Source organism: Balaenoptera acutorostrata, chromosome 3, assembly GCF_949987535.1.
Source record: "Balaenoptera acutorostrata chromosome 3, mBalAcu1.1, whole genome shotgun sequence".
Taxonomy (NCBI): Eukaryota; Metazoa; Chordata; class Mammalia; order Artiodactyla; family Balaenopteridae; genus Balaenoptera; species Balaenoptera acutorostrata.
In genome coordinates, this window is record NC_080066.1 from 27,979,441 (window position 1) to 28,004,101 (window position 24,661).

General features: G+C 46.3%; 1 protein-coding gene across 4 annotated transcripts in view; it reads left to right on the plus strand.

Annotated features, from left to right (window-relative positions):
• Positions 1-222: 222 nt before the first annotated feature.
• The window catches only part of PITRM1 (pitrilysin metallopeptidase 1), a 31,965-nt gene continuing 7,526 nt past the window's right edge, over positions 223-24,661 (plus strand). For 2 of the 4 annotated variants that reach the window (XR_009007743.1, XM_057544425.1), the window contains exons 1-15: positions 223-322; positions 2,346-2,451; positions 4,373-4,479; positions 4,631-4,782; positions 5,330-5,444; positions 5,523-5,619; positions 6,277-6,437; positions 8,688-8,814; positions 9,063-9,151; positions 9,851-9,979; positions 10,570-10,683; positions 10,835-10,931; positions 11,448-11,582; positions 12,827-12,965; positions 23,382-23,498. Coding sequence is in view for 3 of the 4 variants with exons in the window: in XM_057544425.1 (XP_057400408.1) it covers positions 270-322; positions 2,346-2,451; positions 4,373-4,479; positions 4,631-4,782; positions 5,330-5,444; positions 5,523-5,619; positions 6,277-6,437; positions 8,688-8,814; positions 9,063-9,151; positions 9,851-9,979; positions 10,570-10,683; positions 10,835-10,931; positions 11,448-11,582; positions 12,827-12,965; positions 23,382-23,498 (1,738 nt within the window). In the remaining variant the exon portion in view is untranslated. The remainder of the gene's footprint in view (positions 323-2,345; positions 2,452-4,372; positions 4,480-4,630; positions 4,783-5,329; positions 5,445-5,522; positions 5,620-6,276; positions 6,438-8,687; positions 8,815-9,062; positions 9,152-9,850; positions 9,980-10,569; positions 10,684-10,834; positions 10,932-11,447; positions 11,583-12,826; positions 12,966-23,381; positions 23,499-24,661) is intronic. The other 2 variants (XM_057544426.1, XM_057544427.1) reach the window with 2 other exon arrangements.

The following is a 24,661-nucleotide window of genomic DNA, read 5'->3' on the forward strand; positions in this document are numbered from 1 at the left end:
CCCTCCCCTGCACACGCCCGCCCCTCCCCTGCGCAGGCCCCACCCCTCCCTCCGCTTGCCCGCGGCTCTCAGCCCCGCCCCTCCGTCGCCTCGCCCTCCCCGCCCTCGAGTCCCGTCTGCCGCAGCGGGGCCCGCCCCCTTCCTCGCCAGCCTATTGGAGGGGCCGTCGCCCTGCGCGCTGACCAATAGGGTGGCGGCCGGCTCGTCCCGCCCCGCGCTGTGCGTCGGGTTAAGTGGGGTCACGGCCGGCGGTGCGCCGGTCACAAGCCATGTGGCGCAGTGGGTGGAGGACCAGGGGCGTGCTGTGGAGGCTGAGCGGCCGGTGAGAGACAGTGGGGGTCGCGGGGCGGGGAGGAGGAAAGGGGGAAGTTTGTGGGGAGCGAGGAAGGGGAGGGGAAAGTGAAGCGGGGAGGGAAGGTGGGCGGCGAGGGCGCCGGGAGCCCGGTGGGCGGGCGGGTGCTGGAGGCCTCGGGGTCTCTCTCTGGTCTGGGGTGCCGCACCTCAGCTCCTTGTTCTGGGGCTCCCGGGGTCCCTCCGCCTGGGGGCTCTTGCACCCCGGGGCTCTTCTGCTGGGGCTTCCCGCACCCCCGGCCCTCTCGTCTGGTGGCTCGTGCACCCCGGGGCCCCTCGCCTGGGACCTCCCGCTCCGAGAGGCCATCGGGATGGCAGTTACCAGGGTTGGGGTGCTGCAGCCAGGAAAGACTGGGATATAACCGTCGAGGACCTGGCGTGACCCCGCTCACCCCGGGCCTCCCAGAGCGGTGGCCCTGCGTGCAGGTTGTCGGGGCTTTTGAGGTGAAGACTGTCCTTGGTGTGGATTTTAATGCGAGAATAAAATTAGGCGATAGTTACGGGTCTCATTAGGCGTTAACTCCATTTCCCTGTGTGTAGTTGTGGGCAGGGAGGCCTCAGGCCCCGCACCTGCGCTTACTTACCTGCGGCCTTGATGAGAGTGGCGCCTCCGGGAGTGGAGCTTTGTGTTTAATGAGAAGGTTTATGGAAAAAGAGTGTGTTTAGCTGCAAACCCTGAATGAGAATCATTTCTTTTGAGTTTGTAAAATAGGACAATACTTTTTAAACTTTTTAAACAAAGATGAATTGTTTAGTTTCATGCTAATTCACAGAATCTTGTTGAGTTTGTGGTGGAGTTTAGCTGCTGTTAGCCCAGGGGAGGGAGCAGGGGGATGTCTGTTGTTGGGCTGCCCTTATTGGTGTTTTGGGTTAAAATCCTCTAGCTCATAATTCTGAGAGAGGCTAAATCGGGGAGGGAGATGCTAGTTGTTTATAGAACATCCCCATACTATTGCCTGATATTGAATGAGTCAGTGTAGTCTGTGCTCATCTTACATAAAAGAAGTGTTTTTGGGATACATCGTTAACGTAGAAGACACCATAAAACGTATAATGCAGTTGAGAGAAAAATTATTTAAAAATAAGCTGTGTCACCATTACCCAGTTTAAGATTACCCCTTACCCATCATACGTCATAATTCTCCTCCCTCTTAAATGAAATCGCCCTTCTGGTTTACAGAAATAACCTCCTTATTTTTCTTTGTGTTTTTACCATCCATCTATACTCCCACGATACAGCGTTGCCTGATTGAACAGTACCTGTTTAGACTAATATTGTGTCTGTCTTTTGTAGTTTTTTTGGCTTTAGCATCATGTGCCCACGTCTTTGATACATGTAACTGTAGTCCGTTCATTCTTAGGACCAAGTTTATCAACCGAATAGTCCACAATTTACGTGTTTTCTGTTGCTGGACATCTGGGCCACTGGGGTTTGGGGCTCTTGGGAATGGTGTATGCGTGTGTGTGTGTGTGTGTACGGGCGCACGCACCGGGGCATGAGCACAGGTCTCCAGGGCACGTACATCCAGGGGAATGAACTGCTAATCTGAATAAGGCCAGTGCTCTTCCGCAGTCTCCATTCAGTGTGCACACCCAGTGGCTGTGTGTGAGTCCCTGGTAATACTAGACTTCTTGGTTTTCACCCATTTGGAAGGTACGTAATGGGACTTTATTGTAGACTGAGTTGATTGGGATACTGTGATTTTGACATGAGTTGTTTTCTACACAAGGGAAATTGGTGTCATAATGGTATTATAGTTATTTATGGACACGTACAAATAACAGGTTTTCAACATTTATTTATTGACGTTGCATGAGTTGAGATAAAACTGAAAGAACTTTAATGGAAATTTCCTGGAATGTGTTTAGAAGATGCAGGTTTTCATTTTTCTTTGAATTCTTTATCCCATGACAGTGTTTTCATTATGTTGCTGAATTATGTTAGCCAGTCTCCCTGCAAATCATGTAACTTTGATTATTTTCCTTAAACATAGGAGCGCCAGCCTCGGAGCATGGAGGTGGGCAAGCACCACGGCCTGTGAGAGGGCGCTGCTGCGGTACCGGGTCGGAGAGAAGATCCACGGCTTCACTGTCAGCCAGGTAGGCCCTGTGTGCTCTTCCTGTGTCAGGTCCCAGAGCAGAGACCACAGGGGTTTTCATCTGTGTCCCCAGGCCCTGGCTTCCTCCTGTTTCACAGCAGGTGCTCAAAGGAGCAGAGTTTGCAAATGAAGGGATTTTCTGTCTCTTAAATGAGTACAGATCCCTAATCCCTTCCCTGAACCCCTAGACGCCTCACATCTTTTCAGAGTTCAGAAAGTAAATGAACGCGTTTTTGTTTCTGCATCAGTCATGACTGGTAATGAAGACTGCAGGCCCCACATCTATTTAGGCAAAATCTTTCTGTTTTTGAGCCATTTGGGTTTCAGGATTATAGAAAAGAGATTGTGGGCCTATAGGTACTTAAGTTTATGTAAAAATGGATTTTATTTGGTTATTGCTTTGTTTGGCTTAAACTTTCACATTGTTTTTTTCTTTAATGCTATAATTGAAAACAATGCACATCACATAATTGACTGGTTGCTGGTTTCACACTGTGCTTGACACTCTAATGAAAACAAAGGCAGGCCGCTCACAGTCAGAAGGACACGTGTGCAGGTGCAGGACAAGGAACAGCATGCTGAGGTGCAGAGAGCAAGAGGAAGACGCAGGAGAGGGGGCTGCTGGGCGCTGGGTGGGGACGGGTTTGTGGAGCAGGAAAGGAGAGCCGCCATCTGTCTCCAGGCAACGGGAGCGGGCCCAGCGCAGGGGCAGGTAGTGTTCAAGGCAGGGTCCAGGAGCTTTGAGCCACTTAGAGGGGTTCATGGCTGTGGGCGAGAGCATTGTGAGGCCCCTAAAGACTTCTCAGGGGACTTGGGATTTCTAATACAGTTGTGGTTAATAATACCTTGTTCAGAGGCTGATTCTTTTCCTTTATGTTTCAAGTTTTGTAGAAACTTAGTTTATGATAAGCTATCATGCTTTTTAGAAACAGTTACTGTGAAAGCTGTTTAAGAGGCAGACTGGTTTTAAATTCATTGATCACATCTTACAAAGTACAGTTGTGAGCTCTGAGGTATAAGTGATTTCGAGACATAAATGATTTCATGGGTATAACTTACGTGGGCATCAGTAGAACACTTGAAGCACATAGCTTTTGTGGCAGGGCCCCCAGAGCAGGCTCAGGACACCCGAGTTCTAATCTCTGCCCTGCCAGTAAGTTGTCAGCGAAGACAGGTCAGTCTCATGGCTGTGTGGTGGTTACGATGACGCGGTACTGCGGTTGAAGGAGAGGGGCCTTGACACAGTTGCTTTAGTACCAAGGACAGTGGAAGTTACAGAAGCACGCACGCACACACAACCTCCACCAGGGGTGAGAATGGGTTTGCCTCTGTGGGGAGTGATCTGTACCCTCGTGGACCCTCCCACTAGGAACATGTAACTGGCGATAGCCCCAGCTCACCGCCAGGAACTCATAAACCAGTAGAAGCAAAGTTTAGTCCCAAGAACATCCTTCAGGTGCCCCAGGCTCAGGTCCATCCCCGTGTTTACCTCCCGGCGGGGCTGTTCTGAGCGTCCCCGGAGATGAAGTGTGCGAGAGACACCACAGACATTCCAGACGAAAGCCTGATCTCCTTTGGGGCAGCCTGGTGTGACAGAAGGGGTCTCAATCCAGGCTCTGTGGTCTTAGCAAACTGCCTCATCACCCTGATGGGGTGGGAACGCTTGCTTCCCAGCGTTACCTGTGGCGCAGTCAGGAAATCCCTAGGCAACAGTGAGCATTGAGGAGAGAAGGTGTGGGTGTGCCTTGTCCTCAGCCCCGGGTCCTGCCTGCCTGGTCTGTGGACTCTGGACATGGTGGTTCCTGCCAGTACTGCCTTGGCGTCCGGCAGAGGAGCTGGTCCCGCAGCCGTGGATGCACTGTCACCGTCCCGGACGCCTTTCCAGCCGAGTTGAATTGTTCCTGTTTTCCTCGTTGGTTCAGGTAACGTCTGTTCCTGAGCTGACGCTGACCGCCGTGAAACTCAGCCATGACAGCACGGGGGCACAGCACTTGCACCTGGCCAGAGAGGACAGAAACAACCTGTTCAGGTGTGTGCTGCATCCTGAGGGCACGGCCTGGATGCTCTGCTTGGAGCATCTACCGCACCTTCAACAGTTTAACCGGGAGAGTCGAGGAGTTTCCCTCCTCCGCTCCCCACGGCCAGGCGGTGGCTCACTGGCTGTGGACCTGTCCCCGCAGCGTGCAGTTCCGCACCGCCCCCGCGGACAGCAGCGGCGCCCCGCACGTCCTGGAGCACACGGTCCTGTGCGGCTCTCAGAGGTACCCCTGCCGGGACCCCTTCTTCAAGATGCTGAACAGGTCGCTGTCTACGTTCATGAACGCCTTCACGGGTGAGGCGCGGTCTGGGGACACAGCCCTGCCTTCCCGCAGTTTCTGAGATGGCGGGAGGGGGTGGGGTCTTGGCACTCAGGAGACTGGGGTAGATTTCCCATTCCCTGTCTGGAGGACGTTAGAAGCGTAATCATTTGGGAAAGCCAAATTGTGGTTGATTATAAAACCTGGAGTTTTAGGAGAAATGTGTCTGAGTTTTTTCTGGAAAAGGTGACAGCCATTTTCTTTGGGGAGTAGTGTTATAAAGCTCGGCCTCTGGAGCTTAGGTTAGCGGTGATCGTGCTGGTGTCTGGGTGGTGACTGCAGGAAGCCAGGCAGTGATGGGCCGGCGACGGGGGCGGCTGGGCACACGCAGTGGGCGCTCTGCAGGCCGGGCCGTCCTCTGGGCCCGTGGGTGACCCCGGTGCCAGACCTGCCACCCGGAGTGGGCGCTGCTGCCTCTGTGCCCCTGCCAGGTCAGGCCTGCCGTGAGGCTGAGACGGGGCTGAGGTGGAGGAGTCCTGCGGGAACCGCTGTATTTAAAATCTCCCTCTTCATTGTGTCCAGCTAGTGATTACACCCTGTACCCATTTTCCACACAAAACCCCAAGGACTTCCAGAACCTCCTATCCGTGTATTTGGACGCAGCCTTCTTTCCCTGCTTGCGGGAACTGGATTTCTGGTATGTTGTGATTGGTTAATTGATCTTTACCTTAGTGATAGAGTGACCGTCCCCATGTAATTGTTTGTTACTCTTTAGTCAGGAAGGATGGCGACTAGAACATGAGGATCCCAGTGACCCCCAGACGCCCTTGGTCTTTAAAGGAGTCGTCTTTAACGAAATGAAGGGAGCGTTTGTGAGTGTTTTCCTTTTTCATGTTGGGTTAAATTATCTTACTGTATAAAGTGTTGAAGTACAAATAGGCTTGGTAGCTAGTTGGCGTCCTGCCATGTCACGTTTTCTCACTGTGAGAACTGGAATTAGCGGGCGCAGTGCCGAGAGCAGGGCCGCAGGACCGCGAGCTGGGCAGCAGTTCCCAGCTGTGGTGTGGAAGCCACAGTGCCCTGTGACCTGCAGGGGCTCAGCCAGGTGAAGACCGCGTTCCTGATGGTCCCGAGACCTTGTCTTTTCCACTCTCTTGCCCGAGTATACGGTGGGGTTTACAGATCTAATTACAAATCAAGATTTCAGTAAAGACTACTGCATAAAGTGAATGTCTCAGTAAAGCGGGTCACAGGGATTTTTTTGGCTCCGGTGCGTGTAAAAGTTATGTGTACACTTTACTGTAGGGTTTAAAAGTGTGCGGTAGCACCATGCCTGAAAAAACATTGTACACACCTTAATTAACATCACTTCATGGCTGAAAGATGCATCAGTGGGTGTCCTCATGTACCACGAGAACAGTTGTCCTTGCGGGATGTTGGTGGGTGTGCTCCCAGGACGTGGCTGATTTGTTGAATTACATGAACAGTGCCTGCGTTGGTCTTCACGTACACGTGTACTTTTACTTAAGACAGATAACGAGAGGATATTCTCGCAGCACGTTCAGAGCCGCCTGCTTCCCGACCACACGTACTCAGTGGTCTCCGGAGGGGACCCCTTGTGCATCCCAGACCTCACGTGGGAGCAGCTCAGACAGTTCCACGCCACACACTACCACCCCAGCAACGCCAGGTGACTCTGCCTTGTGAAGCTCAGTGCCAGGTGTTTGCTTTCCTTGCACTGTCATGCTTCTCTCCAGTTCGGCTTGGAAAGGTTTGCGTAACAATTGTGTGCGTTTAGACACTCCTTCGGGTCTGCAGCAGTAACTCTCACACTCCCAGCACAGTGAGGGTCCAGCCTGCCCGCCCACCTCCTCTGCGGCTCAGCTTTGTGCTGAGGGGGTGACAGGGGAGGCTGGCAGGTCCTCCTCGCAGGCTGACACGGTCCCTGGAGAGGTGCCCCCGAAGTGGCGGCTGCATCATTAAACCTCAGAGATTTACTTCCTGATAGATTGCTTGTGTTAGATATCGTTAATAATAAAACGCTAATAGCCGTGTTTGCAAATACATTAAGCGTTCGTGTAAAGTCATACTTGCAAGATTATTTTAAGTGTGAAATGTTTAAATTTAAATTATGAAAAGTCTAAAGCATCCAGGAGAGTGTAGAGAGTAGAACGACGAACTCCGTACACTTAGAGCGTAGCTTCGTCCTTTGGACGTGTGCGTAGGTACACATAGATACACATAGATATGTTCGAGGATGTTCTTTTACGTAAGATAATACCATTTTCACGTTTAACAAAATAAAAAATAATTGATTAGAACCACCTATACCTCAGCCCAAATTGATTTTCCAGTTGTCTCCAAAATGTTTGATCAGATGAGGCCCACAAACTGCCTTTCCCCGCCGTGTCTCCTAAGCACGCTTTCTAGTGGAACAGTGCCCCCTCCTCATTCTCATGGACTAGTTGAAGACATTAGGCCAGGCCCCCTCTTGACTTTCTCGCCTCCTGGGGTGTCTTCGCCGCTTCTCTGGTATCGGCGGATGTGCTCCTGTGTTTCCTGAGAGCTGGAAGTGGGTCCAGAGACTGCCTGCACCCTCGTAGGTGATGCCTGCGTGCCTGCTGCACCCAGCGGGAATGCCAGGGCTGGTAGGATGGTGATGGCCACCTCCCCCCACTGAAAGCCCCGCTCCCCCTGCGGACCCAGGCCGGCTGCTGGATTGGCGTGCTGGCCCCGAGAATAGTCAAGCTCCTCACAGCCTGGGAGCGGCTCTTATGTTAAGTGATAATTGTTGCCTGGAGCATTTCCTGTGATAGGGTTTGCAAATTTTCTAAAGAATTCTGTAATTTCTTCTATATTTATTGGCTGGGTTTCTGTAAAGAAGAGTTTACCCTGAAGTATGGTTCTCCCGGGAAAGGGGGGGGGGTGGGCAGTGGGAGTGAGGTTTCCCTTGACTGTCCAGTTTTGGGGGCTGGCACTCCTCCAATGACGACAGAAAGGACTTTTTTTAGTCTTGTTTGAATTATTTCATTTTTTAAAATATCATTCCAACCTCATGGAAACGTTTTTTTATATGTGTATGTTTAAGGTGTGATCAAGGGAAATTAAAATAAATTTTTTTAATGCTCAAATTTGCCCCACTGCGGCCTAAGGAAGCTCCTTGACAGTCATCGTGTCTTTCTGAAGGTCTTTAGTCTTCAGTAACTTCATTGGTTTCTGCCCCAGCCCCAAATCTAGTCTCAGCCTGCTCCCAATCCGTAGCTGGCCTTTTCTCCAGGGAGTTCTGGAGCTAAATGCAGATGGGCATATAGAGACTGTGTTTGGACGGCACCAGGGGTACTTGTTGCCACTGGATCATCACATTCTAAATTCTGAATGGGAGATGTGACGGGATCTTGAGGATGCTACTTCCCTAGCCCTTAATCGTAGCTCATACAGCATTCTGTTACAAAGATGAAGTCTGTCATTGTCTTTATCCCCGATGAATAATATGTTGTCTTAAAAACATGTGTGACCTGAAACTTGTAGCCTAAGTTTGAAGTTTGTGAATTAAATTTTGTTTGGTAGTCTTAGGTGGATTATTGTGTTACTGTAGCTAAGGTCTTAAGTATTTTAATGTGCAACTTATTTGGTTTTTGAAACACCTTTATAGTAGATTCAAAATGAAGAGCAATTTTTGCCAGACTACATTTAATTAATCCTTTTTGTACAATTTGTGTTTTGTTTGAACCACATCTTGTAAAAAGAGCAAAAGCCTCTTTGGTGTTTGTGGTTAAATTAAGTGAAAAAAGGTGTTCCTGTGTGAAGTTCACTTCAGCGTGGAAAGTGGCGTGTTATCGGCTGTCATGTCCTGCACACCCTCCAGTTCATACTAAGCCGTCTGTGTTGATTTCTAATCTTTTAACCTAAAATAGGCTAAGGTATTCTCTCAAAATTTCAGGTTCTTCACTTACGGTAATTTTCCGCTAGAACAGCATCTGAAACAAATTCATGAAGAAGCACTGAGTAAATTTCAGAGAATCAAGCCACGTACCGCAGTGCCAGCCCAGAAGCCTTGGGATAAGCCTGTAAGTGCCAGGTCCAGAGTCATCAGTGTCACCAGGCCTGTCAGATACGTGACATGGAGGCGCGGGCATGTGTTAATAGGGTTTTCAGATGCCGTGGGCTGTGCCCTGTACGTAACAGCTTCTCAAGCTGGAAGAGCAGTTGTTTGGGAGGAAAGTTAATCTAGTGAAAGGTATCCCGTGGACTGTTTTATACATCAGGTACCCTGTGCTTGTTTGAACCCCTTCACACACGCTCTGTCCTCTTCCAGAGGGAGTTCCAGGTCACGTGTGCCCCGGACTCGCTGGCCGCGGGCTCCTCAGAGCAGACGACCATCAGCGTCAGCTTCCTCCTGCCAGAGTGAGTGTGCGTAGAGCTCACGCTGCCGAGCCAGTGGGGACGGGGTACCTGGGAGGTCGGGGGCAGAGGACGCTCCACTTGGGCGTAAGTGAGTGGGCGGTAAGAAATCGGGAGTCCAGCAGTGGTAGGTGTGGGGTGTTTGTAACAACGTCTGGGATGGTTTGGGTTTAGTGTTGGGGTCAGGGATGCCTCTGTGCGTGATAAGAGCACTGTGAACTGTGGCCTTGAAAGAACACTGTTCACACGACTATAATCCCAGAGGCCTGGGCCCGCAGGGCGTGTGGGCAGGAAGGGGTCCTGCCGCGCTGTCGGTGTCTGCCCTCTGCAGCTGCACAGCCTGACCAAATGGCCCCGTTTCCTGTGTGTCTCTCATCTGCGTGTGGGCGGTGCGGTTATACTGAAACAGTGCGCGTCAGAGTGCTGGGCACCCTGTCGTGTGCTAGCATGCGATGTGCAGCTCTGTTAGCCTCAGGGTTTGGGAGCCCCAGAATCCCAGCATATGAGAGCTTTGAAAATCAAAAAATACTCTCTTTATCCATGTAACTGTTAAAATAGAGGTTGAAATGCAAGAATTTCTAGTAGAACTTCAGTTTTGGGGGGAAATAAGTGTCAATTTAGTAGTGATTTTAGTAATTTTGAAAACATTTATAAGGGCCAACCGTTTCCCTTTTCCCCCCCCTCCCGTTTTTATAAATGAAGCATCACTGACACATTTGAAGCCTTCACGCTGAACCTTCTGTCTTCACTCTTGATCAGTGGCCCCAACTCCCCCTTCTACAAAGCCCTCATTGAATCTGGACTCGGCACAGACTTTTCCCCTGACGTTGGGTACGTTTTATTACCAGATCAGATCATTAGTCCACGATTAGGGGCAATTTTGACATTTCACAATGTCTGGACACATTTTAGGTTGTCACAACTGGCAGCTCATGGGGGGGGGGTCAAGGGTGTAGATGCTCCACATCCCATAGTCACAGGACGGCCCTCTTCCCGCCCCAGCTATGGTTCCAGGACAGGCTGTTTGTGTCCCCTGCAGGGGACATTTGGCAAAACAAACAAACAAACAAAACCCAACAAGGTAGCTCTTCCAAGATCTCAGAATGGCATACTGCTGCCTGTTTTAAAAATCAGGCCATTAAATATTCTTTGAAATCTTAAGATTTTGTAAAACTCTCCAGATTTATTTTGCCTTAAATCTAAAATTTAAATTGTGATTTTTAGAAATGTTAAAAGGACATGAATGTAAATGTGACCAGTTGTATCTGAGCAGCAAATACCCGAGGACGCTGCTTTACTGGCTTTCTCATGGGGGAGTCCTTGCCTGTGTCCTGTAGAGGGTTTGATCTCAGTAAAGCATCTTATAAACGAGTGATGGAGGCTGTACAGATTCTAACGCATTACCTGCTTTTGTATCCCAGGTACAATGGTTGCACACGGGAGGCCTACTTCAGCGTGGGCCTGCAGGGTATCGCAGAGAAGGACATTCAGACAGTCCGGGACCTCGTGGATAGGACGCTGGATGACATCATCGAGTATGTGCGGTGTCTGTGGGGCTGGGCTGGAGTCCCCTCTCCTTAGTGCAGGGGGCACTTTATGTCACAGAACACACGCTCCTTCATGGGAGCTGCCTTGTTCAGAAACATGGATTTCTTCTCAACATCTGAGTTCTTGGTGTTTCTGTAGGAAAGGATTTGAAGATGATCGAATCGAAGCGTTACTTCATAAAATTGAGATACAGATGAAGCACCAGTCTGTCAGCTTTGGACTTGCCCTGACGTCTGTGTGTATTGCTCAAACACCTCATTTCTCTTTTTTTGTTACCTTTATAATTAGTGGTTCTCGAAAATATAGATTGTTATTCACAGCACCTTTCATTTGAACCTTGAAAGTTGTGGTGTTTTGGATCGGATATAAAATTACTGTTAATTTAATTTTAATAATACATTGCTTGTTGTCTTTTTATTAGCTTCATTAGCTTTTCGATGTCTTATTTTTTAATAGATTTATGCAGAGTGCTTTAAACGGATAGGGATTTATGATAACTATTAGTAATTATATTTTCCAAAAAGTAATTTTTGAACCTGTGCTTTTTAATTTGTTAGGGAAAAAACTCACATAAAATGAGTTTAGTTTTCCTTCTTCTAGCCAAAGAATGACTTAATTTTTGTCATGAACAGTCATCTGTAGTATTTTTAAATATGGAAACTGAGTCTTAATGAAAAGACAGGCTTGGATGTTGGCTGAGCCGACGCCGAGTTCACAGGTAATGTGCCGCATGTCGTGACCCCCGTTGCAGTACATAGCTTCCTGCTGGAATCACGATGGGGACCCTGTGGAGCTCCTCAAGCTCGGGAGTCAGGTGGCTCGTTTCCGGAAGTGCCTGGAGGAAAATCCAAAGTTTTTGCAAGAAAAAGTAAAACAGTATTTTAAGGTAAGAAACTTGGAGGATTTATGTCTGTAGTTTTGAAGTTGAATTTTATTAACAATGAAGGGAACATTAGGAATATAATCTACACTGTGTAAGTCCCTTTCTGCTAACAGACAGGTGACATAATTTCTTACTAATTAAAATTGTAAGTGGTCATATTAGCTTTAAAAATTCAATTTTCCAGATTCTTAGGCAGGTTGGTTTTTATATGAATATGTGCATGTTTTTTTACATATGAATGCATGTAGGTATGTGTATAACAAAACATCTGCCCGTGTTTTTGTCGTGTTTTGGTAATAGGATACATGGAATACGAGAAGAGTTGCCTAAATGTGTAAATATTCTGGTGGTTTTTACCAAGGTGTCTTCTGGTGCTCGCTTGTTTGTCTCCACAGATTGGTGGGCTTTTGTGCTTGATGTGTGTTCCTTAGTGGATGGTCACTGATAGGACAGAATGTCATCTACCTCCCTTGCCCCGGGGGTCGGGGGGTGGGTGGACGACACCATCCTGCCATGACTGAGAGCCACGTTCCTGTGCACCAGCATTTGGGACCATTCGGCCAGCAGTCTCTTCTGGAGTTACGAGTTATTTCACATGAAGTGCTTGTCGTGCTATAATTCTCCCACTCTGTGTAGTGTCACAGGTGAGCCTTTTGTGTGCGTGTGTTTCTAGAGGCTGCGTAAATCAGGGGCACATTAAGTTACCTAACATTTATTTTCACGTTAGGGCAGCATCTGTTTTGTCCTCATAATTTATAAAATACTGAGTGCAGAATATAGTTCCAGCCTTTGAGAAGTTAACAGTATAATGAAGACTAGATAAAAATTAAATTACTTTATTCTACGTTATTTTCGATTTAGACTAAAGCCAAAGATTTATAATATTAAAAAGTGCAAGCAGTTTCTTTGTACAACCAACGTGTAAAGGGAACGTTGAATGTCAACGCGTTTGTGGTTAAGACGTAGTAACCACAGTGGTCGTGTAACAGCACCGGCCTGTGTGGAGCACGTCGTCCCTGCAGAGCATGTGGACCTCGAGGATTGCGTGTGGACCTCGAGGATTGCGTGTGGACCTCAAGGATTGCGTGTGGCTCACAGGCTCTCCGCACACAGCCCTTTGGGGCGAGTTCTGTCGTCGTGACTGTGAAATGGGAAAACAGAACTGCAGGGCCGAGAGCACCGTGCTCGAGGCTGTCTCGGTGCTGGACATGTTAAAATCTTGTTTTAATTTGGCTTTTTTGTTGCAGAATAATCAGCATAAGTTGACTTTATCAATGAAACCAGACGACAAGTATTCCGAGAAACAGATGCAGCTGGAAACAGAAAAACTGAAGCAAAAGGTCAACTCTCTTTCCCCGGAAGACAAGCAGCAGATCTATGAAAAAGGTCAGGCCTGGTAATTCCCTTGCCTTCACCCAGCCCCACTGAGCTGTTTAGGAATAAGTGTCGTTTCAGCCAACAGTCCTCTGTTGGGTGCCTACCGAGTTCTCTGTTTGGTGCGGTGGGTTCAACCCCAGTAGGATTGACCCTGTTTTTAAAAAATCCACCCTGTGATTCAGCAGGAAAGGCAGGCATACTGGAAAAGAGGTGGCTTTATAAGGTTTATTCATTCACAGATTTTACAAATGCCTTCTCTGTACTAGGGGCTGTAATAGGCCACTAAATGTGTGTTGCGTTGCAGTACATAGTTAACTGCAAACGGGCCCTGTGGACAGTGTGAGCTGTGGGTTCAGGAGAGAGGCAGGTCTCGGGGCGACACAGGCCTTGAGTTCCTCATGGAACCCCCCACCCCGGTCCCTGTGGTGCAGGCGCTGTGAGCACAGAAACGGGTCTGTGGTATCTTCCAGTGCTAACTTGCACTGCCTGTAAAGCCCGGTGGTCCTATTCCTGAGCGTTTACCCAAGAGAAGTGAAAGCATCGGTCCACACAGAACTTGAGCCAGCCTCGTTTCTCCCACGTGGTGTCCACACAGGGAAATACCGTGAAATATCCACACAGTGAAATGCTGCTCAGCCATAAAGGGGACCAAAATACTGATACACTCAATATCCGTGAGTCTCAAAGCATTGTGCTAAGTGAAGTTAGGGGCACAAAGGAACACCTGTGGAACAGGTTCGTTTACCTGAAGCCCTAGAAATGCTGATGCTCTAGTGATTGAGGCCGGTGAGTCTGGGAGCACAGCAGGGATCACCTGCGGGGAACCTTCTGGGGTGGCGGCACCTTCCGCATCATGATACCGTTGTCAGAATCCATTGGGTTGTATCTTTAAAGTTGTGAATTTTATCGTATGTGACGTATATAATAAGTTTATTAATATATATATACATACAGTATACACAACTACATATACACCCCCAACCCCCCCCCCCCCATAAAAGTTGGCTGGGATTACATGAAGAATTTATCAGGCTTGTCGGGAGGTGGATTTGACTTTAAGTGAAAAGTAAGTAATTCCATTTGATCATGCTAAGTTGGAGGTGGTATAATTTTGTAAAGACACAATTACTGTCAACTTGTAACCTATTTATAATCTCTGAATTCTTTAGACATACAAAGAGTCAGTTACTTTAACCTCTTGCATAAATTTTTTTTAAATTGAAGTATAGTTGATTTACAATGTTGTGTATCTGGTATACAGCAAAGTGATTCAGATATAGCTATAGATTCTTTTTCAGATTTTTTTCCATTATAGTTTATTATAAAATATTTTTTGAATTTTTTTATACAGTAGGTTCTTATTAGTTATCCATTTTATACATATTAGTGTATATATGTCAATCCTAATCTCCCAGTTCGTCACACTACACCACACCCCTCCGCCACTTTCCCCCCTTGGTGTCCATACGTTTGTTCTCCACATCTGTGTCTCTCTTTCTTCCCTGCAAACCGGTTCGTCTGTACCATTTTTCTAGGCTCCACATATATGCGTTAATATATGATATTTGTTTTTCTCTTTTTGACTTACTTCACTCTGTATGACAGTCTCTAGATCCATCCACGTCTCTACAAATTTCGTTCCTTTTTATGGCTGAGTAATACTCCATTGTATATATATACCACATCTTCTTTATCCATCCGTTGATGGGCATTTAGGTTGTTTCCTTGACCTGGCTATTGTAAATAGTGTTGCAGTGAACATTGGGGTGCATGTGTCTTTTTGAATTATGGTTTTCTCTGGGTATATGCCCAGTAGTGGGATTGCTGGGTCATATGGTAATTCTGTTTTTAGTTTTTTAAGGAACCTCCATACTGTTCTCCATAGTGGCTGTATCAATTTACATTCCCACCAACAGTGCAAGAGGGTTCCCTTTTCTGCACACCCTCTCCAGCATTTGTTGTTTGTAGATTTTCTGACAATGCCCATTCTAACTGGTGTCAGGTGATACCTCATTGTAGTTTTTTGGTTTTTTTTTTTTTTTTAAAGAGCAGGTGATATACAAGCTGGCTTTTTATTTTTATTTTTATTTATTTAAACACTATTTTATTTATTTATGGCTGTGTTGGGTCTTCGTTTCTGTGCGAGGGCTTTCTCTAGTTGTGGCAAGTGGGGGCCACTCTTCATCGCGGTGCGCGGGGCCTCTCATTATCGTGGCCTCTCCAGACGCACAGGCTCAGTAATTGTGGCTCACGGGCCTAGTTGGTCCGCGGCATGTGGGATCCTCCCAGACCAGGGCTCGAACCCGTGTCCCCTGCATTGGCAGGTAGACTCTCAACCACTGCGCCACCAGGGAAGCCCCCTCATTGTAGTTTTGATTTACATTTCTCTAATAATTAGTGATGTTGAGCAGCTTTTCATGTGCTTCTTGGCCATCTGTATGTCTTCTTTGGAGAAATGTCTATTTAGGTCTTCTGCCCATTTTTGGATTGGATTGTTTGTTTCTTTAATATTCAGCTGCATGGGCTGTTTATATATTTTGGAGATTAATCCTTTGTTGATTCGTTTGCGAATATTTTCTTCTATTCTGAGGGTTGTCTTTTCGTCTTCTTTATGGTTTCCTTTGCTGTGCAAAAGGTTTGAAGTTTCAGTAGGTCCCATTAGTTTATTTTTGTTTTTATTTCCATTACTCCAGTAGGTGGATCAAAAAAGATGTTGCTGTGATTTATGTCAAAGAGTGTTCTTCCTATGTTTTCCTCTAAGAGTTTTATAGTGTCCGGTCTTACATTTAGGTCTCGAATCCATTTTGAGTTTGTTTTTGTGTATGGTGTTAGAGAGTGTTCTAATTTCATTCTTTTATATGTAGCTGTCCAGTTTTCCCACCACCACTTATTGAAGAGATTGTCTTTTCTCCATTGTATATCCTTGCCCGCTTTGTCATAGGTTAGTTGACCATAGGTGCGTGGGTTTGTCTCTGGACTTTCTATCCTGTTCCATTGATCTGTATTTCTGTTTTTGTGCCAGTACCATATTGTTTTGATTACTGTAGCTTTGTAGTATAGTCTGAAGTCAGGGAGTCTGAATCCTCCAGCTCTTGTTTTTTTCCCTCAAGACTGCTTTGGCTATTCAGGGTCTTTTGTATCTCTGTACAAATTTTAAGATTTTTTGTTCTAGTTCTGTAAAAAATGCCATTGGTAGTTTGATAGGGATTGCATTGAATCTGTAGATTGCTTTGGGTAGTATAGTCATTTTCACAGTATTGATTCTTCCAATCCAAGAACATGGTATATCCCTCCATCTGTTTGTGTCATTTTTAATTTCTTTCATCAGTGTCTTATAGTTTTCTGCATACAGGCCTTTTGTCTCCCTAGGTAGGTTTATTCCTAGGTATTTTATTCTTTTTGTTGCAATGGTAAATGGGAGTGTTTCCTTAATTTCTCTTTGCCATTTTTCACCATTAGTGTATACAAATGCAAGAGATTTCTGTGCATTAATTTTGTATCCTACAACTTTACCAGATTCATTGATTACTTCTAGTAGTTTTCTGGTGGCATCTTTAGGATTCTCTATGTAGAGTATCATGTCATCTACAAACAGTGACAGTTTTACTTCTTCTTTTCCAATTTGTATTCCTTTTATTTCCTATTCTTCTCTGATTGCCATGGCTAGGACTTCCAAAACTATGTTGAATAATAGTGGCGAGAGTGGACATACTTGTCTTGTTCCTGATCTTAGAGGAAATGCTTTCAGGTTTTCACCATTGAGAATGATGTTTGCTATGGGTTTGTCCTATATGGCCTTTATTATGTTGAGGTAGGTTCCCTCTATGCCCGCTTTCTGGAGAGTTTTTATCATAAATGGGTGTTGAATTTTGTCAAAAGGTTTTTCTGCATCTATTGAGATGATCATATGGGTTTTCTTCTTCAATTTGTTAATGTGGTGTATCACACTGATTTGCATGTATTGAGGAATCCTTGTGTCCCTGGGATAAATCCCACTTGATCATGGTGTATAATCCTTTTAATGTGTTGTTGGATTCTGTTTGCTAGTATTTTGTTGAGGAATTTTGCATCTATATTCATCAGTGATATTGGTCTGTAATTTTATTTTTTTGTACTATTTTTGTCTGGTTTTGCTATCAGGGTGGTGGTGGCCTCATAGAATGAGTTTGGGAGTGTTCCTTCCTCTGCAGTTTTTTGGCAGAGTTTGAGAAGGATGGGTGTTAGCTCTTCTCTAAATGTTTGATAGAATTCACCTGTGAAGCCATCTGGTCCTGGACTTTAGTTTGTTGGAAGATTTTTAATCACAGTTTCAATTTCATTACTTTTGATTGGTCTGTTCATATTTTCTGTTTCTTCCTGGTTCAGTCTTGGAAGGTTATACCTTTCTAAGAATTTGTCCGTTTCTTCTAGGCTGTCCATTTTATTGGCATAGAGTTGCTTGTAGTAGTCTCTTAGGATGCTTTGTATTTCTGTGGTGTCTGTTGTGACTTCTCCTTTTTCATTTCTAATTTTATTGACTTGAGTCCTCTCCCTCTTTTTCTTGATGAGTCTGGCTAATGGTTTATCAATTTTCTTTATCTTCTCAAAGAACCAGCTTTTAGTTTTATTGATTTTTGCTGTTGTTTTCTTTGTTTCTATTTCATTTATTTCTGCTCTGATCTTTATGATTTCTTTCCTTCTACTAACTTTGGGTTTTGTTTGTTCTTTCTCCAGTTCCTTTAGGTGTAACGTTAGATTGTTTATTTGAGATTTTTCTTGTTTCTTGAGGTAAGCTTATATTGCTATAAACTTCCCTCTTAGAACTGCTTTTGCTGCATCTCATAGGTTTTGGATCATTGTGTTTTCGTTGTAATTTGTCTCTAGGTATTTTTTGATTTCCTCTTTGATTTCTTCAGTGATCTCTTGGTTATTTAGTAACGTATTGTTTAACCTCCATGTGTTTGTGTTTTTTACATTTTTTTCCCCTGTAATTGATCTCTAACCTCATAGTGTTGTGGTCAGAAAAGATGCTTGATTTGATTTCAATTTTCTTAAATTTACTGACGCTTGATTTGTGACCCAAGATGTGATCTATCCTGGAGAATGTTCCGTGTGCACTTGAGAAGAACGTGTAATCTGCTGTTGGATGGCCTGTCCTATAAATATCAATTAAATCTATGTGGTCTATTGTGTCATTTAAAACTTGTGTTCCTTATTAATTTTCTGTTTGGATGATCTGTCCATTGGTGTAAGTGAGGTGTTAAAGTCCCCCACTATTGTGTTACTGTCGATTTCCTCTATTATAGCTGTTAGCAGTTGCCTTATGTGTTGAGGTGCTCCTATGTTGGGTGCATATATATTTCTAATTATTATGTCTTCTTGGATTGATCCCTTGATCATTATGTAGTGTCTTTCTTTGTCTCTTGTAACATTCTTTATTTCAAAGTCTATTTTATCTGATATGAGTATTGCTACTCCAGCTTTCTTTTGATTTCCATTTGCATGGAATATCTTTTTCCATCCCCTCACTTTCAGTCTGTATGTGTCCCTAGGTCTGAAGTGGGTCTCTTGTAGACAGCATATATATGGGTCTTGTTTTTGTATCCATTCCGCGAGCCTGTGTCTTTTGTTTGGAGCATTTAATCTGTTCACGTTTAAGGTAATTATCGATATGTATCCTCCCATGACCATTTTCTTAATTGTTTTGGGTTTGTTTTTGTAGATGCTTTTCTTCTCTTGTGTTTCCCACTTAGAGAAGTTCCTTTAGCATTTGTTGTAGAGCTGGTTTGGTGGTGCTGAATTCTCTTAGCTTTTGCTTGTCTGTAAAGCTTTTGATTTCTCCATTGAATCTGAATGAGATCCTTGCCGGGTAGAGTAACCTTGGTTGTAAGTTCTTCCCTTTCATCACTTTAAATATATCATGCCACTCCCTTCTGGCTTGTAGAGTTTCTGCTGAGAAATCAGCTGTTAACCTTATGGGAGTTCCCTTGTATGTTATTTGTCATTTTTCCCCTGTTGGTTTCAGTAATTTTTCTTTGTCTTTAATTTTTGTCAGTTTCATTACTAGGTGTCTCAGCGTGTTTCTCCTTGGGTTTATCCTGCCTGGGACTCTCTGCACTTCTTGGACTTGGGTGGCTGTTTCCTTTCCCATGTTAGGGAAGTTTCAACTGTAATCTCTTCAGATATTTTCTCTGGTCCTTTCTCTCTCTCTTCTCCTTCTGGGACCCCTATAATGCGAATGTTGGTGCGTTTAATGTTGTCCCAGAGGTCTCTTAGGCTGTCTTCGTTTCTTTTCATTCTTTTTTCTTTATTCCGTTCCGCAGCAGTGAATTCCACCATTCTGTCTTCCAGGTCACTTATCCGTTCTTCTGCCTCAGTTATTCTGCTATTGATTCCTTCTAGTGTATTTTTCATTTCAGTTATTGTATTGTTCATCTCTGTTTGTTTGATCTTTAATTCTTCTAGGTGTTTGTTAAACATTTCTTGCATCTTCTCGATCTTTGTCTCCATTCTTTTTCCCGAGGTCCTGGATCATCTTCACTATCATTATTCTGAATTCGTTTTCTGGAAGGTTGCCTATCTCCACTTCATTTAGTTTTTCTGGGGTTTTATCTTGTTCCTTCATCTGGTACAAAGTCCTTTACCTTTTCATCTTGTCTGTCTTTCTGTCAGTGTGGTTTTTGTTCCACAGGCTGCAGGATTGTAGTTCTTCTTGCTTCTCCTGTCTGCCCTGTGGTGGATAAGGCTATCTAAGAGGCTTGTGCAAGTTTCCTGATGGGAGGGACTGGTGGTGGGTAGAGGTGGGTGTTGCTCTGGTGGGCAGAGCTCAGTAAAACTTTAATCTGCTTGCCTGCTGATGGGTGGGACTGGGTTCCCTCCCTGTTGGTTGTTTGGCCTGAGGTGACCCAACACTGGAGCCTACCGAGCTCTTTGGTGGGGCTGATGGCGGACTCTGGGAGGGCTCGCGCCAAGGAGTAGTTCCCCGAAATTCTGCTGCCAGTGTCCTTGTCCTCATGGTGAGACACAGCCACCCCCCGCCTCTCCAGGAGACCCTCCAACACTAGCAGGTAGGTCTGGTTCAGTCTCCTGTGGGGTCACTGCTCCTTCCCCTGGGTCCCGATGCTCACACTACTTTGTGTGTGCCCTCCAAGAGTGGAGTCTCTGTTTCCCCCAGTCCTGTCGAAGTCCTGCAGTGAGATCCCACTAGCTTTCAAGGTCTGATTCTCTAGGAATTCCTCCTCCCATTGCCAGACCCCCAGATTGGGAAGCCTGACGTGGGGCTCAGAACCTTCACTCCAGTGGGTGGACTTCTGTGGTATAAGTGTTCTCCAGTCTGTGAGTCACCCACCCAGCAGTTATGGGATTTGATTTTACTGTGATTGCGCCCCTCCTACCGTCTCATTGTGGCCTCTCCTTTGTCTTTGGATGTGGGGTATCTTTTTTGTTGAGTTCCAGTGTCTTCCTGTCGATGATTGTTTAGCAGTTAGTCGTGATTCCGGTGCTCTCGCAAGAGGGAGTGAGCGCACATCCTTGTACTCCGCCATCTTGAACCAATCTATTATAAACTAGTGAATATAGTTCCCTGTGCTATACAGTAGGACCTTGTTGTTTATCTATTTTATGCATGGTAGTGTGTATGCTAATCACAAACTCCTAATTTATCCCTCTTCCCTTTCCCTTTGGTAACCAGAAGTTTGTTTTCTATGTCTGTGTGTCTGTTTCTGTTTTGTAAATAAGTTCATTTGTATCATTTTATTTTATTTTATTTTATTTTTTAGATCATATTTTAGATTCCACATGTAAGTAATATCATATGATACTTCTCTTTCTTTGTCTGACTTCACTTAGTATGATAATCTCTAGGTCCATCCATGTTGCTACAAATGTCTTCCATAAATTTAACATGCTAATTGTGATTAATATGATAAAATTCTGTTTTGTGAGTGTCAATTGACAAGTTCCATCTTCCTTTTTTTCAGCTTTTTTTTAAATTGAGGAATAGCTGACATAATGTATTAGTTTCAGATGTACGACATACTGATTTGATATATTTGTGTATTGTGAGATGGTCACCACAATTAGTCTAGTTAACATCCGTCACCACATGTAGTTTTTTGTCTTGTGATGAGAACTTTTAAATTTTATCGTCTTAGCAATTTTCAAATCTCAATACAGTATTACTGACTTTAGTAACAGTGCTTACGTTACATCCTCAGGACTTACTTAGAACTGCAAACTTGTAGCTTTGACCGCTTCATCCATTTCTCCTTCCCCCGCCCCGGACAACCACCAGTCTGTTCTCTGTATATATGAGCTTGCTTTTTTGTGTTTTTATTTTGTAGATTGCACCTATAAGTGAGATCATAGGTATTTATTTTTCTCTATCTGAGTTATTTCACTAAGCATAATACTCAAGGTTCATCCACATTGTTGCAAATTGCAACGTTATCTCCTTTGTGACTGAGTAGTGTTCCATTGTGTGTGTGTGTGTGTGTGTGTGTATCACATCTTATTTTACCCATTCATCCATCAGTGGACATTTAGGTTGTTTCCATATCTTGGCTATTGTATATAGTACTGCTGTGAACATTGGTGTGCATGTATCTTTTCAAATTAGTGTTTTTATTTTCTTCAGATAAATAACCAGGAGTAGGACTGCTGGGTCATATGGTAGTTCTGGTTTTAATATTTTGAGGAACCACCATACTGTTTTCCATAGTAGCTGCACCAATTTACATTCCCACGAGCAGTGCACAAGGGTTCCCTTTTCTCCACATCCTCACCAACAGTTGTTATCTCTTGTCTTTTTTATTATAGCCATTCTGACAAGTGTGAGGTGATGTCTCATGTGTTTTGATTTGCATGTCTCTGGTGAGTGATGTTGAGCACCTTTTCCTATAGCTGTTCGCCATCTGTGTGCTTCTTTGGAGAAATGCCTATTTAGGTCCTAAGCCCATTTTTTAATTGGATTGTTTGTATTTTGCTATTGAGTTCGTTAAGTATTTTGGATATTAGCCCCTTACCAGATAATATTTGATTTGCAGGTTTTCTCTCCCGCTGTGTACATGGCCTTTTCATGTTGACAGTTTCCTTTGCTGTCAGAAGCTTTTTAGTTTGATGTGGCCCCACCCGTCTTCCGTCTGTGCTTATAGCCATTTGCGGCACAGAAGGTGATTCCATGCCTCAGCACAGACCGTGCATTCCCTGAGTTGTCTGTCAGGCGTCTGGCCTGGCCGTGGAGGTGTGTGTGAAGGGTTGGAGGGCCTGGTTAAAGAGTGTGTTTCTGTCTTCCAGATCACTGCACAGTCCCTTAAGTAGGACACAGTGCTAGAGCATTTACTGTTATGTCAGGTCAGTGAGTCTTGAGTGTGGACTTCAGTGCAGAGAATCAGTGAGTCAGGGTCCAATCTGGAGATGAACACCAATGAGAAGTGGGAATGGGAGATTAATTTATTGGAAACGTCGAACAATCTTCCAGTTTGGGGGTCTGTGTGTATCATGTGACGGGGCGCGGCTGGGCCGTTGGGAGCCTGTGTCTGGTGGAGGAGAGGGTGCTCGCAGCCTCTGCTGCCCTGATGCATCCCCCCTGAGAGAAGAGCAGCATCCTGACGGGAGCAGCTGAGCCGGGGCCGGCGGGCGTGTTCACCAGGACGAGGGCAGGAGGCCAGACGCAGAGAATGGGAAGCGTCTGAGGGGTGGCGTTGGGGTACTCTGCTTGACTGCGGGGAGAGGGCCAGGTGGGGGGGCCCTGAAAGTGCAGGGGGTTCCTCAGCGTGGGGAGCCAGGTCCTCGGGCCTCCACGGGGCACAGGTGGGTGCCCGGGAGCAGCTGCGCTGAAACCCGTCTGCAGGCCTGGGGACCTGGTGCTGGGGACTCGGGGAGGCAGGCGTGGGGGGCAAGGTGACAGTGGGAGCGCTGACTTTACCCCGTGACGTCCCCCAGCTGCAGCCTGGGGCCCCTCCCCACAGGCTGCCCAGTCTGTACAAAAGGGGCATCTACCCTCTGATCAGGCCCAGAAAATGTATTTTACCCATTTTTGTAATTTGTGAACTTTATGTGATTACACAAGCGTATTGCTGAGGTTTGTGAAAATGACATAAGAATAAATAAACAGAAAAGTTAGTAAGTTTCAATCAATTAGTTCAGTGTCTAGTAGAAAATTTTGTTTGGGGGCAGAGGGGAAACTGCTTGAGCAAACTGCTCCCCCATTCCCCCAGCAAAATCGTTCTCTTAAATCGCTGAGAATGAGAATTAGGAAGAGAGCTGCCTGCCGGGCCGGTTATTATGCTTCTAAATCTGGTTTCCTGGGAAACCTCTGAACCCCAGTGCTGACGGGCTCCCCACGCTTGGCATGGGAGATGCTGAGTCTTAATATAAGTTAATAAATAGGAGCTGAACCGAGTAAGACTTTCTAAGTATCGTCCTGGATGTTCATTCTCCTCTTAGGTTTGGAATTACAGGCTCAGCAAAGTCAACCTCAGGACGCGTCGTGTCTGCCCGCGTTGAAGGTGTCGGACATCGAGCCCCGCATCCCGTTCACGGAGGTGGAGGTGGCTCTGGCAGGTCAGTGGCGGATCTTGGTGCCCCGGCTGGGGGTTAGGCTGCGTCTCAGCGTCCACAGGGGGAGAGTCACCAGTGGGTGTCTTCATAGGACGTTCCAGCCCCGTTCCTAGTCCAGCTCAGCGATGGCAGATGTGGACTCAAGGGCCTGCGTGTGTTTTTCCCCGGGTGGGTCCGACAGGGCCGAGCTGCCTCTGGGGGCGGGGAGGCCTCAGGTTCCACTGTGTGTGTGTTCATGCAGTTCTCAAGGGCACGGGCGTCCTCTGGGCCCCTTGCCCACGCCCGCTCCTTAGCCCAGCCGGGGTCCAGAGGCCCACAGCACTAGGTGTCGCATTGTGGGGCACGGAGCGGGTGGCAGCCGCTCCTTGCCGTCATCCCCCCACGTCTGCGCCCGTCACTCGCTTCTGCTGGACACAGGAGACATGCCCTGTGGTGCTGACGCTTCTCTACATGGCTGTGATGTGAGGTTGCTGCTCCTTCCTGAGCAGGTCTGACAACAGCCTTACACCCTTACTGGTTCCTGCATCTAGCTTAGGATTCAGGCTGTGTGCAAGCATCCCTTTGACTTGTGTGACATGCCTGTTGTTGTCCCGGGGCCCGTCGCGTTTACCACACCTGATGGATTCATTTGCACATGTAAAAGAAGCCTCCTCTCTGGCCCAGGCTTCTGGGAAGCGGGGTTCACGTCCCACTGATCGTTTAACCTCCTCAGGATTGGTTTATCAGTGAAGTTCATTGTGTTCAAGTAAGGAATTAGTGAAGTAATTCGTCATCAGTAGATGCCTTAGTTCTTCCGCTGGTTCAGGGCACTGCGCTCAGGATGTAAAAAGTAGAACACACAGTTGTGAGGGACCTGGGGCCACAGAGGCCTGGCCTGTCGAGCGGGGTGGGTTCCAGTGTGCTGTGGGTCATGAGGGTCCTCGGGTTTGGGGACAGGACTTGTTAGGGGGGTGAGTTGCGTCTGGGGTGGGTGAAAGTGAGGTCACCTCTTGTGGGAGTGGCCTGCCAGAGTCCCTGCCGATACCCAGGAGGGTCTGGGTGCAGGCGGGGAGGGCGGCTGGACTGCAGCTGGACTGTGGGGTGGTTAGAAAACCCCAAGAACGTTCTTACTCTGCTCTCGTTTTTCACGAAGCACAAGGGTTACTTAGCGTTGAAGACTTTCAGCT